At 38.1% G+C, this 19393-nt stretch overlaps 1 protein-coding gene across 2 annotated transcripts in view; it reads left to right on the forward strand.

The window, feature by feature from the left end:
• The window catches only part of CTNNA3 (catenin alpha 3), a 1564769-nt gene extending 1558700 nt beyond the window's left edge, over positions 1 to 6069 (forward strand). For both annotated transcript variants that reach the window (XM_012801447.2, XM_003783622.3), the window contains one exon: positions 5718 to 6069. In XM_012801447.2, coding sequence (XP_012656901.1) covers positions 5718 to 6005 — 288 coding nt within the window. In that variant the 3' untranslated portion in view covers positions 6006 to 6069. The remainder of the gene's footprint in view (positions 1 to 5717) is intronic.
• The last annotated feature ends 13324 nt before the right edge of the window (positions 6070 to 19393 follow it).

The following is a 19393-nucleotide window of genomic DNA, read 5'->3' on the forward strand; positions in this document are numbered from 1 at the left end:
TATTTGTCCTATGGTGTACAACATCTCTCACCATTAGATCAATCTAGAGATACAGATGACACTTATAAATTAAAAAGACTACAAAAACATATATAAGCCTTTTTTAGAAGTAGTTATTTTATGCTATCACTTGTAATATAGCATCACATATACATATGCCCTTTACACTGCCCATGCTAAACCTCATTCCCAAATAGCTTAACTGAACATTTTAAAGCTACGTAAGAGTTTAAAAGAAACTCCAGGGTTCAGGGATCAAATCCTGGTTTCTGTTATAAAACCAAGGTAAGCAAATGGATTTAATTTTAGATGAGAATCAGAAGAAATTTTGTAATTGGGATTGTATTTACACTGACACTTTTTAAAGATTAAATTTAATGCAGTTCCCTGTCCTAGAATCTATAATGTGATTTGTTTATAATTTTTCTTTGCCTCATTGATTTGCTTATTGAGGTCCAGATTTTGAAATTCAAAATATTTTGTTATAAAATCATCTTAATCTAAATGTCTTTAAAGGGTTTGGGGCCTATAAGAGTGACTGAACATTTCTATTTGCTATTTCAAAAAAGTGCAATTTAGAAATTAATATAGTGTATACATTTTCAAACGACTATCCTAACAAAAACTCCTTGGCAAATAACATATCCTCATTCTTTCTGCTAGCAATATTACAAAAATAGCATCATAGAAATAGCATTCTTCTTAAAAGCAGAGTTGTCAGATAGTCAATTTTAAAATTTTAGACATTATATTAATGTGAGTGTAATTTCTCCAACTATTCAAAATCTGAAAATAATCAAATATTTAAAATCGCATATCACCAACAGGCAGAGCTTTGGAATGGGCAAGAAAACCAGGTAGAAACAGACCTACTTGATTCAGATTCCAGATCTACCATTAATAATTGTATCACCTCGAGCAAGTTACCAACATTCCAGTTTTATTGTTTCTTCATCTATAACACAGAGATAATAATAGCACTTACCTCTTAGGGTTTCTGGGAGCTAATTTATTACAACTGTCTGCAACAACTTATAACAGTCACAACTATTATAAGCTGCTATTGGAGCCAAACTCCATGCATTTGCTTTTATTTATTTATTCATTTGAGAATATATGCATTGTCTCTCTTTCTCTCTCTAATTTAGGGGGTACACGTGCAAATTCATTACATAGCAGTGAAGCCTGGGCTTTTTGTGTAGCCCTCACCTGGTTCGTGTAGGTGGTACCAATTAAGTAATTTCTCACCCCGTGCCATACTCCCATCCACCCAGCCTCCTGCCCTTCTAAGTCTCCAGTGTCTGTTATTCCCCTCTCTATGTTCAGTGTGCTCATTATTTAACTCTCATTTATAAGTGAGAACATGCAGGGCTTGACTTTCTCTTTCTAAGTTATTCTCACTTAAGAAAATGAAATAACGTTTCGTGGTATTCCATCCACGTTGCAGCAAAAGACCTGATTCCACTCATTCTAATGGCTGAGTAGTGTTCCACAGGAGCATCATTTTTGTGCAGGTGCAGATCCACCAGGGGTCTTTAAGTGCAGAGAAACATTGAAACTTACAAGATCATAGGCTGTACTTGGTACCAGTTTACCGAAAAGAATATCAGACAGGAAATATATTTTTCCAGGCAGTATCAGGCTTTTTTCTTGCCAAGAGTCATAGCAGAAGCAGTTGGCGCAGCAGTTCACACAGGCGTTGGGAATCGATGGTTTCCCCAGGTGCCAGACTAGGTGCAAGGAGATGAGAGTGCGTCAGTGGGAGAAAGGTTCCCCTATGCTTAGAATCCTTGTGCAAAGCATATGTCTGGGAGAGGTCTTACAGCCAAAATATCAAAAGTTAGAGTAGCATAGTAAGAATATAAGACATCCTAATGTTTTGTCCTAAAATAGGTGAGCGGCTATGATATCAAAGGAAGGAATATTTAGCACATCTTTTTGAATATTCCTCTGGAGTAGCATTAATTACAGTAGGATCTGGGCAATGGTTTGCCAGCAGACCTTCCAAGGTTTGATGTTTTTTGTCTCTGGATTCCAGAATATACTCATTACATTAACGACTATATGAGGGTACGGTGCCTTGGAATAAATTCTGGATTTCAGAATATACTCACTACATTAACAAAAATTGACATTTTTATGAATAGAAATAAAATACTTTTTATTATTAAGCTCCTTTTCTGTAGTAAAGTTCTATTGCTAGGTTTCCAAGTAGGAGCAAGCCCTTTATCTGAAAACATTTTTCAGGATTGGTGAAATTTGCATGGCTTGACTCAAATCCTATAGTACATATCACAAAGCATGGAAGAGAAATAAAAGAAGCCAAAATTCAAATAGAATGGAAATATTGAGTAGGATCAGCTCTGGTTTAATGAACATTATTTAAATTGTTTGCAAAATACATAATTAGCATAAGAGTTAATGTATTTGACATAATCACTTATCTAGATACTAAAAAAACAGGAAGAGCGTATTAAATTACATTGGGTAGAGATGATATTGAGCAGCTTATGGGGACATTCATGGACTATTGGGCTCAGTTATTTTATGACAGGCATCTTTCTGAAGCGTTAGGAGAGTACGTACAAGTTGCCAGCTTCAGAAAGATGCCTGTCATCCTATTTACCACGGGAAATGGTAGACAGAGGGGAAAGAGGCGTTTAATTTATGTCACAATTCTCTTTGAAAAGATGTTAAAAATCATGTCTCTCTTTCTGGAAGGGCAGGAGAAAAGGGAGGTCATCCAAATATTTACAAATAACTGCAGAAAGTCTGAGAGTCCTAGAAGACATTTCTGTTTCCAGTGGACACCTTGATTAAGAATACTTCATCGAGATCAGAGAGGAGTATGACCAGATAATAGGGGAAAAGATCCGTTTTCCCCATTTCAAGTTACATTAGCCTAGAAGAATTTTCGGTTAATGAAAGTGATCTGTAACGGTAAGAGAATTCATGGCTCTGAGTATTGCAGTTAATTTGCTTTGCTCTACCAGGCCTTCAGAATAAAGCAACGTGCTTGTCTTGCACAGGTGCGTTGGTGAAGTTGAAAACATTCTATTTAATAAGTTGAACATAGACCCCCGAACAGTGCATTCTCTTACTCAGATTTGCCTTTGTTTTGACAGAGATAATGTTATTGAATTCTTCCCTTAAAGGATTTTTCATGAAAGTAGGCCTAGATAAAAAGTTTCTGAATGATTTTTTTTTTTTTCCGGACATTAAATTGGGCAGTTGTTCCTTAGCAGTAGGTCTGAGACGCTGTTTGGGATGTGAACAAAAGTTACTATATTATTGACGCTTGTTTTTGCCCATTGGTTGTGTGATTTTGCTAATAGTTGCGAATTACATACCTTAAGGCATATGGTTCCTATATATCCTGGGGTATCTCACTACCTTTCCTCATGAAATAGGTATTCTTTCAGCAATTGTCTAATCAGTCTATAAAACCATTCTTCATGCGCTTCTAGGAGGGTGATTTGTCCTGTGGTTTTTCTAAGTGGAGAATATTTTACTATCTGGCCCCTTTAGGGTTTTATAAATGAAAGGATTTGTGAATGACCAGAATAAAGGATTACCATAGCACAGGTAAGGATTTATTCATTCAGTGAGGAAAGAGATAACCCAGTTCTTACATTTTGAGTCACAGGTTGAATTTAGACAACCTTCCTAGATTGCTGGTTGATCGATACCATTTATATGAAAAAAATTGAAAGGAGATGAAATAAATAACAGTCTGTACATAACACGATCGAAGAGTCAAAAGGAAGGGAGCTGATGTGAGGTTTAGGGGAAGAAGACAGAGCCACCGGTGAAATCTTGCAAGATGGGTGATCTGTAGGACCTACTTCTGTGAAAGACTTCATGATGGTCCAGAGCCTTTGTAATAAAGGGATAGCTTTGGCAAGGATCCTCAATATTCTTCCTATCACTTCATCATTCGAAAAAAAAAAAAAAAAGGTTCCTTCTGTGGTGAGATCAGAAACCATCCTCAGAGTCAAACTGGACTCCAGGATGTTTTTAATGAAAATTATAAGTTATTAAAGGTCTGTCGAGTAATTTAATAACAAAGTGTGTTCTTCTCTTTAAAATCTGGTATTTTTTAAGCTGTGTACAGATTTAGAAGCTCTGAATGTCCTCCAAAATGTACTTGAGTGCTTCATGAAATCCTTTTTAATATTTGTAACGCGTTTGTCATTCCTGCCACATGCACGAATTTTACATTTCTGGCTTCAAAAAGTAAAGAGACTTAAAAATGTATAGTTGCCAAGTGTGATTGCCTTTCAAATTACATATTTTTTGGTGTTACTTTTTCAAGGATTTCAGGCTTGGCATATAATGGAGCTAATTAAATTTTTTTCCCAGGAAGCAGCCAGCTACACCACAGCCCCAGGCACCTAACTTCAGCTTACTCCTTTCCTTCACTCATTTATTCTGTACAGGAGAAGAGACTCCTCAAATGGCAAAGGCAGAGTACTCAGGCCAGGCAGCTGCTGATAGATTTTAGTAACTACAGAGCGAGTGTTGGAGTCTCAACCCTGACAACACACATCACACAGGGGTGACAGTGGAGGCACATCTCCCTGGGTGAGTTGGCTGTGGATGACAATCTGCCAAACAAAAAGAACGGAAGAGACATTAGTTGTATAAAAATGAATCAACTTGGCTTAGCTCTAAGGTATTTTGCAAGATTCTAGGAATACGTGGATCACCGCCTTTTTTTCCTGAGACTGTGTTTGTGAACTAAACAGAAAATAGAAGAAAAACAGAATCGTGTAAAAAAAAGTTTCTCTCGGTAATTTCATTAGTGCCGCATATTTAAGCAATCTTGTTGACCTTCAGAGGAAAAAAATATGAAAACGTCATTTAATAAAAGTCAACTCTTTGGCGGCCATTCTTACTAGTTTATTTACATGTATTAATTTACCTTTAATAAGCATATTTTTTCTCTTTAACATCTGAAGAAATTAGGATGAAAATGTTTAATGATTTCCCCAAGTTACCAAATGGCAGACCTAGAAGTTGAACTGTCTTTGACTGTAATTACTTGGTTTGTTCTCCTCTGACAAAATGCGCGATAGAAGAGAAGATCTGAGTTTAAAAAGAGACCCTTTTAGGTATTGTGTCCTCACTTTGATCTTCACCTTTTCTGCTATGGCGTATGGGAAAGCTGTGATTTGTGTACATTGATTTGAGATTCAGTTATTTGGAAAGTATTCATGACAGACATCCATGCATGTCTCTACCCATACGTGTGTACAGTACCTTAAAGTGTACATTATGTATATACATATACATATGGTTGTTCTTATAAAACCATTTATGGATTTCATTGCAAACAGTCCTGTCTTACAGAAAGGGCTCAGTATTACCTCCACAACTAGGGATATCTATTACAAAGAAAGTGGTGGCCATCTGATGTTATATTTTACGTGGGTGGAGGTACTGATGATTTTATATGATTACATTAAAAGAGAGAGAGAAATAAGCTAATCTCTATAAGATACCATCTTTGAGGATTAAAAATGGTTCTCTTTGTGCATCTGATAAACAAGTGATCCAAAGTAGATGGATTGATTGGATAAATATACAGAGATATATAAAATGAGAATTAAATCATCAACACAAAATGGCACTTTTCAGATTCTGTAATGCTCTATCCCCTTCAATTCCTGATTACACTCTTGAATAATAGCTTTTTTTCTATTTTTCCCCATCAGTTGGACAGTGTCACTTCCCTGATTCAAGCAGCCAAAAATCTAATGAATGCCGTAGTGCAGACAGTGAAGATGTCTTACATCGCCTCAACCAAGATCATCCGGGTCCAGAGTCCTGCTGGGCCCCGGCACCCAGTGGTGATGTGGAGAATGAAAGCTCCTGAAAAAAAACCCTTGATTAAAAGAGAAAAACCAGAGGAAACGTGTGCAGCTGTCCGACGGGGCTCGGCAAAGAAAAAAATCCATCCAGTGCAAGTCATGAGTGAATTTAGAGGAAGACAAATCTCCTGAGACCACTATTCTACTCCTGCTAACCACACTGCTTTATTTACACTCGGTTACTCGTGTAATTTCACTAAGTTTGGAGTTTAATTCACAAATAACATAAAGTATTGGGGGCTGAGCCAACATAAACAACACGTCATCAATGTATGTTTGTTGAATGAATGAGACGCTATTCCCATGACAGAGATTATCTGTATTCATTAACAAATGAACACAGGAGACACCAGTGAGTCCTGTTTATACATAATAGTTCAAGTACACTCATCCTTTTTACTTTGAACAAAAACACTAACATGAGCTCTTCACTTAGTTTTCAATGGAAACAAAAGTCTTTATAAAATATTGAATCTCCATACTTTCTTCACCTGACCTAAGCTGGTAAATAAGGGATTCCTGCCAGAGGGAAAATATTTCAGTCTCTAGAATTTGTATTATATTCAACTGATTGAACTAATATCGATCATAGAAGTAACCAAGTTTGAGCAGTAAAATGAGTTGGTGGATTTGGAAGATCAACCTTCAGGAGTTAATGAAATATTTTATTCATATGATAAGGTTATCATGAGTTTTTTATGCCACATATGCACCTGTGAGGGTTCCACTGTGTTGGCAATTTCTGCACTTTTAAGTGCTGAGTCCATCAGAATGCATGTGGAAGAAGAGTTACCAGTCATTGAGAAAATGAGACCCCAAACTGTATCCCAAAGTGAGTTATAATAACAGAAGTGTGAGAAGTTCATCATGACCCTAACAATCAGTTTGTATCAACTTGCAATTATAATTAAAAGGAAGAGCCCAGTCTGAAAAACCTTTGGCATTGAGTAAAATATAACGGTGTGAATGGGACAGTTGAACTCTGAAACAGAGTTAACGGTAAAAATGCTAAAGTGATTTTAATAATATTCCCTTAAAGAAAAGTCATTGGAGTCATTCATTTTTTAGTTCCAGTCACTGTGCTCATTCCTAGTTGAGTTTATAATAGACTTCATAACAGTCTCAGCGATTAGGGCACTGCTTTTCTCTCTCTCTGTCTCTGTCTCTGTCTCTCTCTCTCTCACACACAGTGTTTCCTTTGTATTGGACATCCAATAAGTTCTTTGGAGGAGTTAAGTTTCACTTTTTCTTACTCCTATGCTTCCTATTCACAGTATATATATATATTTTTATAGTACTGATAAAGTAGGATAAGAAATGTCCTACTTAAAAAAAACTCTTTACCCAATTATGGTAAATAGTAATACTATAATTGTAAAGTATCACTTGTACAGCATCATCATTTGCTGACTCGTTTCAACGACCATGTCACTTTAGATTGAGGTGATAAAATTTATATGTAAACACAGTTGAGGTTAGGAGGACAGGCTTGGAGAAAAGGATGCATAACATTTTGTACCTTTGCTCTAATGTATGGAATCTTGAGCAAAATGGTATGGGAAAAGAAGGATCTATTAACTAAGTCATTAGTAATTACAGGAGAAATGTTAATTTTCTTGGACGATAAAAGAAATATTTAATTAATTCTTCCAAAAGGTCAGATGACCTGGGATATAGGCAAATTGTCCAAGGAGGTGTCAGCAACAAACTCCTCCCCATCCTGACATATAGACTGGCTCACAATAACTATTCTGCAAAAATCCACTCCCTAAAAGAGATGGTAGTAAAGAAGGGAGTTAGGGAATGCACATGATCTGTTTTTCAGAACTATCTGGACAATAGAGACAATTAGGAAATTTCTGTTACTGAAGTGCCACCGTCAGTTTCTGCTGCAAGCATGAACATTCCAAGAGTGATATCTATGATGCATCCCCCTTTCAGGTAGAAATAGAATTGTTTCAGGTAGAAATGATTTGGTTGAGAAAATAAAATTAAAATACCAAACTACAAGCTGTACATCTTCACACCAAAAGCCTCATGCCCAAGAATCAGTCTCATTTAGAAAATCTAATGTCTAGTTGACCCCAGATTATATTTCCACATGTTGTAATTTAGAATGTGCCTTTGGATACCAAAAGAACAGGAATAACTTGAAATTATACAATTACCAAATAACCTCCATTTGGTAAAAAAAAAAAAAAAAAAGAAAAGAAAAGAAAAGAAAAGACTCTTTACCCAGAATAAGATGTGAACAAGGCCTTATCTTTAATGTAGGCAGATTTTTAGCTTAGCTCAAAGCAAATAACTATAATTAAACAAAATCATAAAAATTTTAACTCGGCAAATGTCTCGGGAGTTAATCTGCTGTAGTAATCAATGGTGCAATAAAAAACAGGATGCATAGAACTGAAAAAGACATCTGTCCACATGAGTGAATTCCGCAGTGGGCAGCATTTCAAGATTTAGTTCAATACAAACCTGCTGATGATAAATGGTTATACATAAGTAAAACTAGTAGCAAAAATACTAACAAAGTTTCCTATTATAAAGTATAGTTAAGTGAATCTAATCAATAAGGATGACTGTCGGGGACCTTCCTTCTGCAGGAGTGAAAATAATGATTTGGTGATCTAGCTATACATCTTTTGAAATCAAATCACAGAAATTGGTGCTTCCTCTGATAATACTTTTGCTCGATTTGGCTAATCAGAACTGACCTGTTTCTTCTAGTGAAATCAACATATGTTAATTTATGTAGGAAAAAATATTCCTTGAGCGGGAGGAGAAGATGTGTACCACCAACAAGCGCAGTTCCACCCCATCCCTGGTTAGCCACCAGCATCGCTGCCAGATGTTAGCCTGGAATCAGAACGATGACTTGGAAAATATTCATGAAATCATAATCCACTAAAGATTCTTCTTCTAATTAGAAAAATCAGAAGGTTTTCATCAAGCATGAAAAGAGAGAAATATAAAGCTTTCCCTTTTATTTATCACAAATGGAAATTATTGGATCAAAATGTTTCTAAGGGAGAGTCTGGATCAATATGAGTCGGGAAGAAAACCCAAATATGCAATTTCTAAGATAATTTGTTAATTGGCCTAATCGGGACTTTCTGTTTCTCTTATGATGTGAGGACTTACCATGAATGTACTAGAGAATACACTACAGTCTTCACGTTCACAAGCGTTCCTTCTGGCCTTTGAAAATCTCTTAACTTTGTACTGTTAACCATATATGTTCTTCATAAAATTCCTTTTGTACAAGGGATAAAGCTACACAGGCCTGTTCTTGCAGACTGGAGCTCTTGGTACACTCTTAGCTTCAAAGGAGGTCAATTTTGAAGTCAAACTTCAGTAAGATAGTTAAAATTATGAATATACAAGTGCCCAGTTTGTATCTTCAAACCCAATAATTATTACTCCTCACATTCAATAATGAGTGTCTGAAAAGACAATGTCTTCAATGGCTCCCTATACCTTCACATTTAGGGTGGTTTTCTTATCTCACCCACCCCTTGGCTAAGTATCCTTCTACTATTAAACAACTACTAAAATTTTTCTACTAGGATAGCGTAGTCAGCACTGTTCCTCACAGCCAGTGACCCCAATTAATGCCATTTCATCTTATTCCATGAACCAAAAATATATCTCTCCTATTTTTTGTCTCCTTAGGCAACGATCCCGCATATAAATTGACCAATATAATATTCAGAGTTTTAGTGAAAATTGTGTTTTAATTTCCGGCAGCATTATTCCTTTATTATTTCTATTCTGCAAAATATTCTTATCCTTTTTGTGTCAAATGCACATTGCCACGGGAGGAGTTGTGGTTCCCATGGATACGGATTTCTGTATAGTGAAGCAGGTAGTAGAATGAGATGAGACTTTTCCTGGTGACATTGGCCATTTTCTCATGAACTCCCTGCAGAATCACCACCCTGTTTCAGTATCCTCAGAAGTAGTTCTGTAGGTTGGCAAAGCAGGCACCAGAACCTCCATTTGAATGAAATCTGTACTTTCTTTTGCCAAGAAAGACTTGCTAATTATATCTTTAGGAATAAAATATGTGTTTTTCTGTTGGGAAGTCAGAAATATTTGTTTGATTGATTCGGGAAGTTTAGGAACATTCAATTAAAAAGAATATAACTTGCCTTTTATTTTAATACTTTTTAAAAAGTAAACTAGGAAAATTTCTGCAACCTAAAATGCTGTTTTTATTAATATGTCCCATACAGGAAACATCATTTATTCAGATAAAACTTCTCATCCTTTATGACTCTCTTCCCACACCATTATGCTATATTTACCACTAGTACTTTGCACATTATCACCAAATAAATAAGCAAATGAAAAAAGTCTCAACATATGAAATATTTCTAGTTTTCATTTTGGCCCTTTGGGTCTAATTAGGAAAGACATCATGGATACTACTAAGATCAGCTGTGTGTAGCTGAAGATGTCCTAATCACTGCTACTCATACTATCTCAGAGAGAGAGAGATTTTAAATACATTTTTCTGCCATTTTAACCAATTAATTTAAATAAGAATTTTTTCATTAAAGCAAAATATAGTTTACCTCACGAGTTGCTTTACACGTCCATATTTTTTCCCCTAACAGAGTAAATAAAACCCATTCCTGATCATTTCAAAAGATGATAATTAAATACTAATTGAGAAAACTATCTCCAAATGGAACTCAGAAGCACATCTGCAGTTAATAGATGGACTGGGGGGCTGACACACACACACATATATCCTGGGATGAAATGATTCGTGGTTTTAGGCTGCGTTATGGCATGCACAGTCCCCGCTGGTTTATAAGATTAAAACATATGGATTAACTTTCTACTTGAGTTTGGCAAGTTGGAGAAGAGAGCAGATACAGAGCAGTTCTAAAGGGGGTGGACAAGGAAGTGCCAGGAGTGCATGAGGGAATGGAAGGGGTCCTGGCAGAAGCAGGTCGCTTTTCTAGACAGAGGAGGGAAGAGCTTTCTGATTCTGTGAAGATCAGGCAGCAGCATCCTGAGGAAGGTGCCAAGACAGGATAAGAAACTTGTCTTGGTGGTTTGGTGGTTTGGTGGTTTGGTGAAGTTCTGTTAGAGGTGAAAGTAGGAACTATACAACTTGTTTGCAATTTGAGAAACAAAAATTCAGCTGGCTAATGAAATTATTCCCAGTTTCAGAGCCAATCAGGATAACCACATACTCATGAATTCAACTATTATTTGTTGAACAACTATGATATTCTGGGCACTGCTCTATGTTCTTAGAATACACCAGATAACAAAGCAAATACTGATCTTTGTCTTCATGTTCCAGCTCTATGTTAAAATCTTATTTAATCATCTCAATAACCCTTTAGAATAGACATTAATAACTCCATTCTATAGATGAAGAAACTGAAGCTTAAATAAGATAAAAATCTTGCTCAAATCTCACTAGCTTTAAAATCAGATTTATTACACCCTAGATTTGCAACTTTTAGCCACCATATAGGAAGACTTCTTGGAAAATAGGATTGAATTATCAGTTGCTGATGGTATACACTTCAAATGCTGGCTGGCTTATTGATACATATTTTACATCATTTAAAGCAGATAAGATACAGATAAATATTCAGCTGAATATTCTTACCTCTAATAACTGAATATAGTATATCAGGTAGACAGGGAGTAAATATTTTATCTATGTGATCTGAAATAAGATGATTAAATTACTAAATTACTTTTATTACCATGGAGAGGGAAGTCTCAATGAGAATACCTACTTTTCTTTTTTAGGCCCTGGTTAGTTAAATGACGTTCTGATATTTCTTATGGTGGAGCCACAGATGTTTTCTAAAACTAGGAATGTATTTATTTGGTTACCTTCACTCTGTGCATCTACTAATCATAATAATGCCTATTCCTAACTGGATGCAAAAAAAACTCTCCATGTTCTCTTCCGTAAGTGTTCAGATTTCTAACAATAAAAATTTCTTCAATGTAGACCATAATACAGGCATCCTCAAACTACGGCCTGCGGGCCACATGCAGCCCGCTGAGGACATTTATCCAGCCCACCAGGTGTTTTTGCCACCATTGCCTGGCCTGCTTAGCAGCTGACTTGTCCCAGGGCCCGCAGTCCAGCCCTCAAATGGTCTGAGGGACAGCGAATTGGCCTCCTGTTTAAAAAGTTTGAGGACCCCTGCCATACTACATAAGCAACTTAAAGTTATTAGCAGAGTGGTACTTGTGTTTCCATTTCAAATGCTATGTTGTGTAGTTCTAAAGGATTTTTTTACCTTGGCATTTCAAGAAGATGCTTATTTTTAGTTCTAGTTATTTGGCCTTAAAGGACTTGTGGTATTTCATTAAACATTTTTAAAGCCACTTTTTGATAGTCACATCAATAGCGCAAAAGCCTGTAGATAATTTGTTTTTTCTATTCGGACAGCCGTAGATTATGCGGTCCCAGGCCAACCCTCAGCATGTCACATAACTTCCTCATCTTGTCAATTATCTGATCCTCTATCTGGCATTCACCGAGAGTCCAGCTTAAGTTAACGAGCTTCCTTGACCTGGGCTTGTGACACCAGATTTGAACTGGAGTGTTTATTAATAAAACTAAGATGTTAGTTCCTGGACTCGGTTAAATAAAGCTTTCCTTCTTCCTGAAGCCTTAAAGGGAAAATTAATTAAAAAATACAATAGAGATAGTGCCTGGCCGTGTATAACTCTGATGTGTTGGTAGACAGCGTGTTTGTAGGGATATAAATATGAGAATTTCAGCAAGTGTCTTACGAGGTTCATCTGTGCTATCTGTTGATTTTGAAATTTTTCTTGCATGGCACAGCCCCTCCAAAACAAGTGTCCTTACATATAAATGACAAGGCAATGTTTCTCCCCATACCCTCCACTAACGGGTCCCTGAAAGCAGAAGTAGATATATGCTTTGCCCAATTTAGTACCTAATGGTTGAGACTAGAAACAGAATCTTCTTAGGCCAGTGGGGTGATTAAATATGAATTAAAACTTCCCATGAAAGATTTCCAGATGCCCTTGTATTCCATTTTGATTATGGTTTTTGTGTCTTAGAATAAAGAAAAAAAACTTACTTTATGTACTTTTATAAGGAACAAGCTTGACAGCTTAAACTCAGTGCCATCCCGGAAGGTACTATGCGCATTCAGGATGAAGGAAGACTTAGACCGAGACAGTGTGGGACAAAATGAAAGTAAAGCGATTGGTAATAGTCGTGGTTAGAGCAGCAGTAGCTTGAAAGCTCAAATTTAGCAGCAATGGAGGTGTTTTGGGGCCATCTTGCTTGTACCTCTCACCCTGCTGTGCAGAGGCAAAATCGGGCACAGTGAACTGCTCATTATAGTAATGGCCAATTCAAAGCAGACTTGTGCTTTGACTGCAGGTAAAATTTGGTGAAAGCATCATAAATCTTTCAGGTCCTTATTTATCCTTAAAGTCAATTTCACCAATCAGTAAAGATGAGTTGTAGACAGGAGTAGAAAGAGCTCTTTACTATCCTGTGACTTTGACCTTTGACCGAGAAGCCCGAGCAGCCCTTGTTTGAGGTTCTGCATGCCTTTGGGGTTTTTAACTGAATTAATGATTTGTTTCATTATGCTTCCCATTGCATTGTTTCACACATGTAACCCTGGGTTTGTTTTTCAGTTTTGTAGTATTTTCAACTCAACTCACGTCACTTATTAAGAATTTGCTCCTCTGATAATTAAGACATATATGTTAAAGTAATAAAAAAGAAAGTATTGGTTAGGCATTTTGTGTTTATATTTTGTGGTATGTGTCTTGGGTATGGCCAAACAATTGGGGGCGGGGGGCGTTAATGAACTCCTGAGTAGTCTAACCATATTCTTAGTGTCCCCTTCATTCCTACTCTCTTCAGTTATACATATTACAATTCAGGGAAGGTACTTTTATAAACTATTGCATGTGTACAAGAAGCCCAGAACATATCTGATAGAACTGAATTCTTAGTTTAAATGAGCATTTTTAGTCTAAGATGGGCATTAGACATAGCATCACACTCAATGTTAAGAGTCATGTATACATACTTGAAGAGTTGCTCTTTAGCTTAGGACTTGATGAAAATGACCAATAACGTTTCTGAGAATGTCTTAACACATACAGGAGAGTGGTCATGGAATTCTGATGGCACTACCAATGTTCTAGCATCTACAAATTTTGATTCTGAACATGCATCTTGGCTTTCTCATCTCTGGGCTGATGATAATCCTTTCTCAACATAAATCTGAGGGAGAGTCTCTGGCTCCCCTTTCAGGGGTCACAGCTTGTTGCTGTGAGCTCTGGGACGTCACATCATCCTCTCCATTCAGAATGCATCACTTCCCAGTGCTCATTGCAAAGTCTCAGTCTGCACTTTCCCAGAATGCAGTCTGTAAGTATATAGTCTTTACTGCTCTGTTCTTATGAATGACCATGCTTGCCCTCATTCAGTTCGGCCAGACACCACCCACTTCGTTGCTAATGACAGTCCTGGCGTGGCGTTGCCTTCTGCACCAGTCTCTCCTGGGCCCCACGAGCTCACATTTATGCTGGCCACAGCCTTCTCTCTGCCTTGATCCATTTGTCATGCTTGTTCTAGGGGTGGAAGTGGAACTAAAAGCACTCTTGGCAAGAAAAGTCTGTTTCTGCCTGGAGTCTGAACTGATGCCCTGACATTTCTTGGGCAGCACCATTAAACATTCCGTGCAGGAGCAGTAACTCAGAGATGTAACTTCCAGTCACTGCATGTGGCCTGAGAGGGAAAAGCAGTTGGGAGCTTACAAGGGAGGGGTTTGGGAGAGTGGACCATATTTGGGTTTCATTGTCCTTTGTTGCTGGCGATCATGGAGAGAGGAGTCTGGAGGCAGGGGTATGCTGCACTGAGCTTTCCAGAGAGGTGGAATCACCTCTCTCCTGCCACTTCCCTGCCTTCTCAGTCCCCCCTCCAGCTGTGATGGTGACAGAATGTTACGTGTGCAGATGGGACTGCATGTTTCCTTTTCTAACATTGAAAAAGACAATTTTCTAATAGTAGGTGGAACAAGGTTCAGACTAAATCCAAGGCACCAAAACTGGGCTGTCCTCCTCAATTCACTCCCAAGTATCTCATCAAGGTAGTCAGTGGTTCAGAGCAGGTGTGGACAGAGAACTTGCTAACAAAATTGTTGCTGCTGTTTCTTTTCATTCTTCTTCAGAGGAAGCTTCGACGACAGTGCTGAGGATGGATCCATAGCTGGGTTCTGAAATGTTTCCATTTTTCCAATAAATGCTTGTAGGGTCTTTCACCAACTGGGCTAATCCGTTATGTGGCAACCACTCCAAGGCTAAGTTTGGAAGAAGCTAATGCTGTAGCAGGTCCCAATCCCAGATAAATCTTTGAGTTACATAGCTCCATGATATTTATAATCCTTAGCACAATTATGATCTCACATTCACTTTTGTATCTCCAACATGTGGCACAGTGAATGTCATGTAAGAGGAGCTCAATTGATTTGGGGGGAAGTAATGAACAAATTCATGAATGAGTTTATTTCAAATGAATGAGTGCAGAACCTCACTGCTGTGCGATCTGGGTCATCTGCTGGACTATAAATCAACACTCTGAGAGCTTGGTAATTCCCAAGTATACAGAGATAGTAACTAGTATCAGGGATAGAATTTGAAAATACCGGATTCTTCCTGCCACTCTTCTCAAACCATCACCTCTGCCTTAGGTAAATTAAAGTCACTGATGAGAAAAAGCCAACAGGCATTTTCACTCAGTTGTTCATTCAACAGTCAACAATATTTCTTGAGGGGCTCTTAAATGCAAAAGCGTCATGGGTGATAGAAGGAAGAATGAGTGTTTTGAGTCAAGGGAAATAAAAATTCAGCCCATGAGAATCCTAACCAAGAAAGCATGCAAGTTTCTAGAGGGGAATTGGTGGAGTCTCTGATAGGAGAGTAGTTATGGCTTAATAGGTTAGAGAAAGATAATAACATAGGGGAAACTATGTGCCAAGGCACAAAGATAGGAATGAGTATGTCATACACCATATCAACAGCCTGGACTGAAGTTTACTGAAAGGCCAAGAGCTCAGAAAGGCAAGAGTGAGTTAGATCACAGAGGGGTTCAAGGTCAGGCTATGGTGCTGAGGCTTTAGAAGTCTCCTAGCATGCAAGTTCTCTAATACAAGCAGAGTTATAAAATGCCTATTTAGGTAGTGAAATGCAGAACTGTCAGGGTATTCAGAGAGAGAGAGGGACTGAGGGAAGTCATTTGCATTAATCCTATATGAGATAAACAAATGCCTCGGTAAAAGTATAAGTATAGTGGTAAAAAGAAGTATCTTCAAACTGGGAAGCATCAAACAAACAAAATGACAGTAAGCCTTGTTAGTCTTTAGAAACTGATTATAGAAGAGGGATTAAGTGTCCAGTGCACTTGTCACATTAAGAAGAATAAACTGCTTAAAAACATAACCACGTATTCTTAAATGGATGAGAAAATAAATATTATTTATTGGGCATTTCGTAGGTGCCCGGCATGTCGCCAAACATGTTACCCACACTATTGCATTAACCCTTCACTGCCCAGTGGTTATTCCACCCTACTCCCACTTTACAGATAAAGAAAGCAGTAACCTGACCAAGCTCTTAAACAGCCAGCTAGATATGAGTAGGGAGAATGGCGGATGTGCTTAGAGTATTTTGGACTGAGCTGGGTCAGGCTAACCAAGGCAACTTTGTGAATGAGGCTGATGAAGGTTCTGCAGGTGAGGTGATATTAAGACCTTGTGGCTGGATTGTTTTCAAGACCTTGCAAGGTGGGCCGTTTTGAGAACAGAGTTCATTAAGATGTTGGCAGACTTCTAAGAAGGAGCTGATACTCTTCGAAATTGTGTATGAAGCCCTAAGACCGTACTTTGCTTGGTGCCTACAGTTACTAGGACAGCACCTGGACAGCTGTGCAAGTCATAAATAATTTTTTTTTTTTTTACTGAAATTTTACTTGCCCTTTTCAATTATTTCAGTGACCACATTGAGCTATCCCACTACTCTTACAAAGCCACCCCACCAGTGAGAAGCATATTTGGGATTTGAACCCAAGAAATCTGAATTCAGTCTCTACTCTTTAATAAACACTCTCCTGTGGGCTGGAGCCATTTTTATTTTTCACCATCTGTTCACATTGAAGGCTTTTCATCAAAGCATTTTCTGCTTTATCTGTGTTCCATCTCACTGATGCCTCAGCTGAAATTGCCCTGGAAGCAGCAGCCAAAGAGTTACCATGAGGGCCTATCCAGAACTATCCTGAGATGGAATTACTGGGATTCCAAAGAAAAAAAGCACTAAATGCCAGAGTGATTAGACCAAGCCCTTATTAGGGGAACCTACACACAGAATGCTGCAGCAGTCCTTGAAGTAAACAGGGAGAAAAGAGATGTTCTACCCAGATACGTCTACAATGAGGGAGTCAGGTGATGGAGTTCCTACAGGGCTTGATAAATTTGGCTCAGGACTGGGTTAGGTTTTATGTTTTACAAAATGTTTGATCTTTCAGTGTTTCAGGAACTACCTAAATAAGTTTATCAGTGCCTGGTAACATTCAATGCCCCAGCTTGGGTTCAAGGTGACAGGGAAATACATGCAGCTGGTAAGGTCACAAAGTAGCCAGCACGGTGTATGCCTAGGTCAGGACAAAGAAAGAAAGTGGGCACCACCAGGGGACCCTACAATCTGTGAGATGACAAACAGGCTCATGACTGTTAATTTCAATATTAATCTATTTTCTTAGTCTGAATAGTCAGCTTACCAGTGGTCTTGCAAGCAGACGTCCTTCTCCCTGTGAGTCACTTCTCCCAATTTTCAAGTATTCAGAAGAGTGTGAGAAGGCTACCACAGCATTAGCCCTGCCCTTCGGTGAGTGTAACAACAAGACACACCCACAATAAATTTGCCTTTGATATCACCCCGACTGCAAGGAAGGATCTCAAAAAATAGGAGACATTGTCACTGAACAGTAATCACAAGTCTTAGATTTTATCTGAAACTTTGGATATATTCTGCATTCTACTATTTAATATAACCTTGTTTATTTTATCATAAAGACAATTTCACATTTTCCTGTCAAATAATGATGGTCAAGTGGAGACCACCATGTTTACCCTGTGCCTCACATACCTTCTGAGATCCACTGGGATGGCTGTATGTGATTTAAGAAATATCACCTCAGCCCAGGTGTGTAGTTATCACGAGGTGGCAAGATGGCACCAGGGCCAACAGCATGGGCTCTGGCATAACCCCACCTGGTTTGCATCCTGACTTCACCATTATTAGAACCAGCCTTCTCAGGCATGACCTTTCATTACAAATTCCCATTTGTAAAACAGAGATGACAAGTCAGAGTTCAATACTTCAATTAACAAAATATTGGTGTGTCTTATAATCAAGGCCCTTCAGATTCAACAAAATATAATGGCTCTTTCCATGCAGGATTGTTATGAATATTGAATAAATTCATGTACGTACTTTGAATGATGCCCAACAGAGTTAAATACAAGATAAAATCTAACTATCACTATTATGCATGTAATCAACAAACTTTAAGATTAAAGCAAGGTTAAAACAGACTTCTAAATGTTCCTTTACAGGGGAACAGGGAGGTAGAAATGTGTCAGGAAGGAGAGGATGACCATGCCCAGAATGGCAGAGAAGAAACCAATTCTAGTCATTCTGTCAAGAAATATTTAGTGAATACCCACATGCTGGACATTCTTCTAGGTACTAGGAAGAGAACAGTCAGTAATAACAATTGTATCTTTTGAAGGACTTTGGAGAATAGCAGAGGAGAAAGGAAATAATTAAGTAATCCATCCAACATGGGAAATTTTTATCTTTAATAATTGTTACAAAGGAGAACCACATAGGTGCAAAGAACTGAGATGATGGGATTTGACTCAATCAGAAACATCTGGAAAGAATGATCTAAGAAAGTGAGTTTTCAGCTAAAACCAGAAGAACGAGCAAGAGCTCACTGGTGAAGAGAGATGGCCGAGCACAGTGGGTAGAGTGAATGGCCTGTGCAAAGCTCCCTCCAGTGGGACAAGGCGCCCAACAGATACTATGTTCCAAAAACAGACTGAAGAAGGGTAGGAAGTCACCCTGGGGGGAAAATATGTCAGAGAACTAGCCAGGGATCAGCTGGTCATGATGGCGGGCAATGAAGGGACAAGCCAGATTCTGCCCTTGTTATTCTGCAGAGGGAAGCAAGAGGGCAGTGCCCCATCCTGTGTCCCTGAGAGGTCCAGGGACTGCTCACAGCCTGTCTTCCACCCTAGGCCTTTCTTCCCACACTCCAGCCCAACACAGTTTTCTCAAAGGAGAGAAAGAATAACCCTTAACTTCATTTTTACAACGGGAAAATACATGGTTTCTATTGCCGGCATTCATTTTATGGAATATGACAGAAATATTTCAACCTAAATTAGAAAAACAATTCCTCGGCTCCAGTATGT

This window comes from Otolemur garnettii, unplaced genomic scaffold (genome assembly GCF_000181295.1).
Source record: "Otolemur garnettii isolate 467f Iridium unplaced genomic scaffold, OtoGar3 scaffold00008, whole genome shotgun sequence".
NCBI classification, from domain to species: Eukaryota; Metazoa; Chordata; class Mammalia; order Primates; family Galagidae; genus Otolemur; species Otolemur garnettii.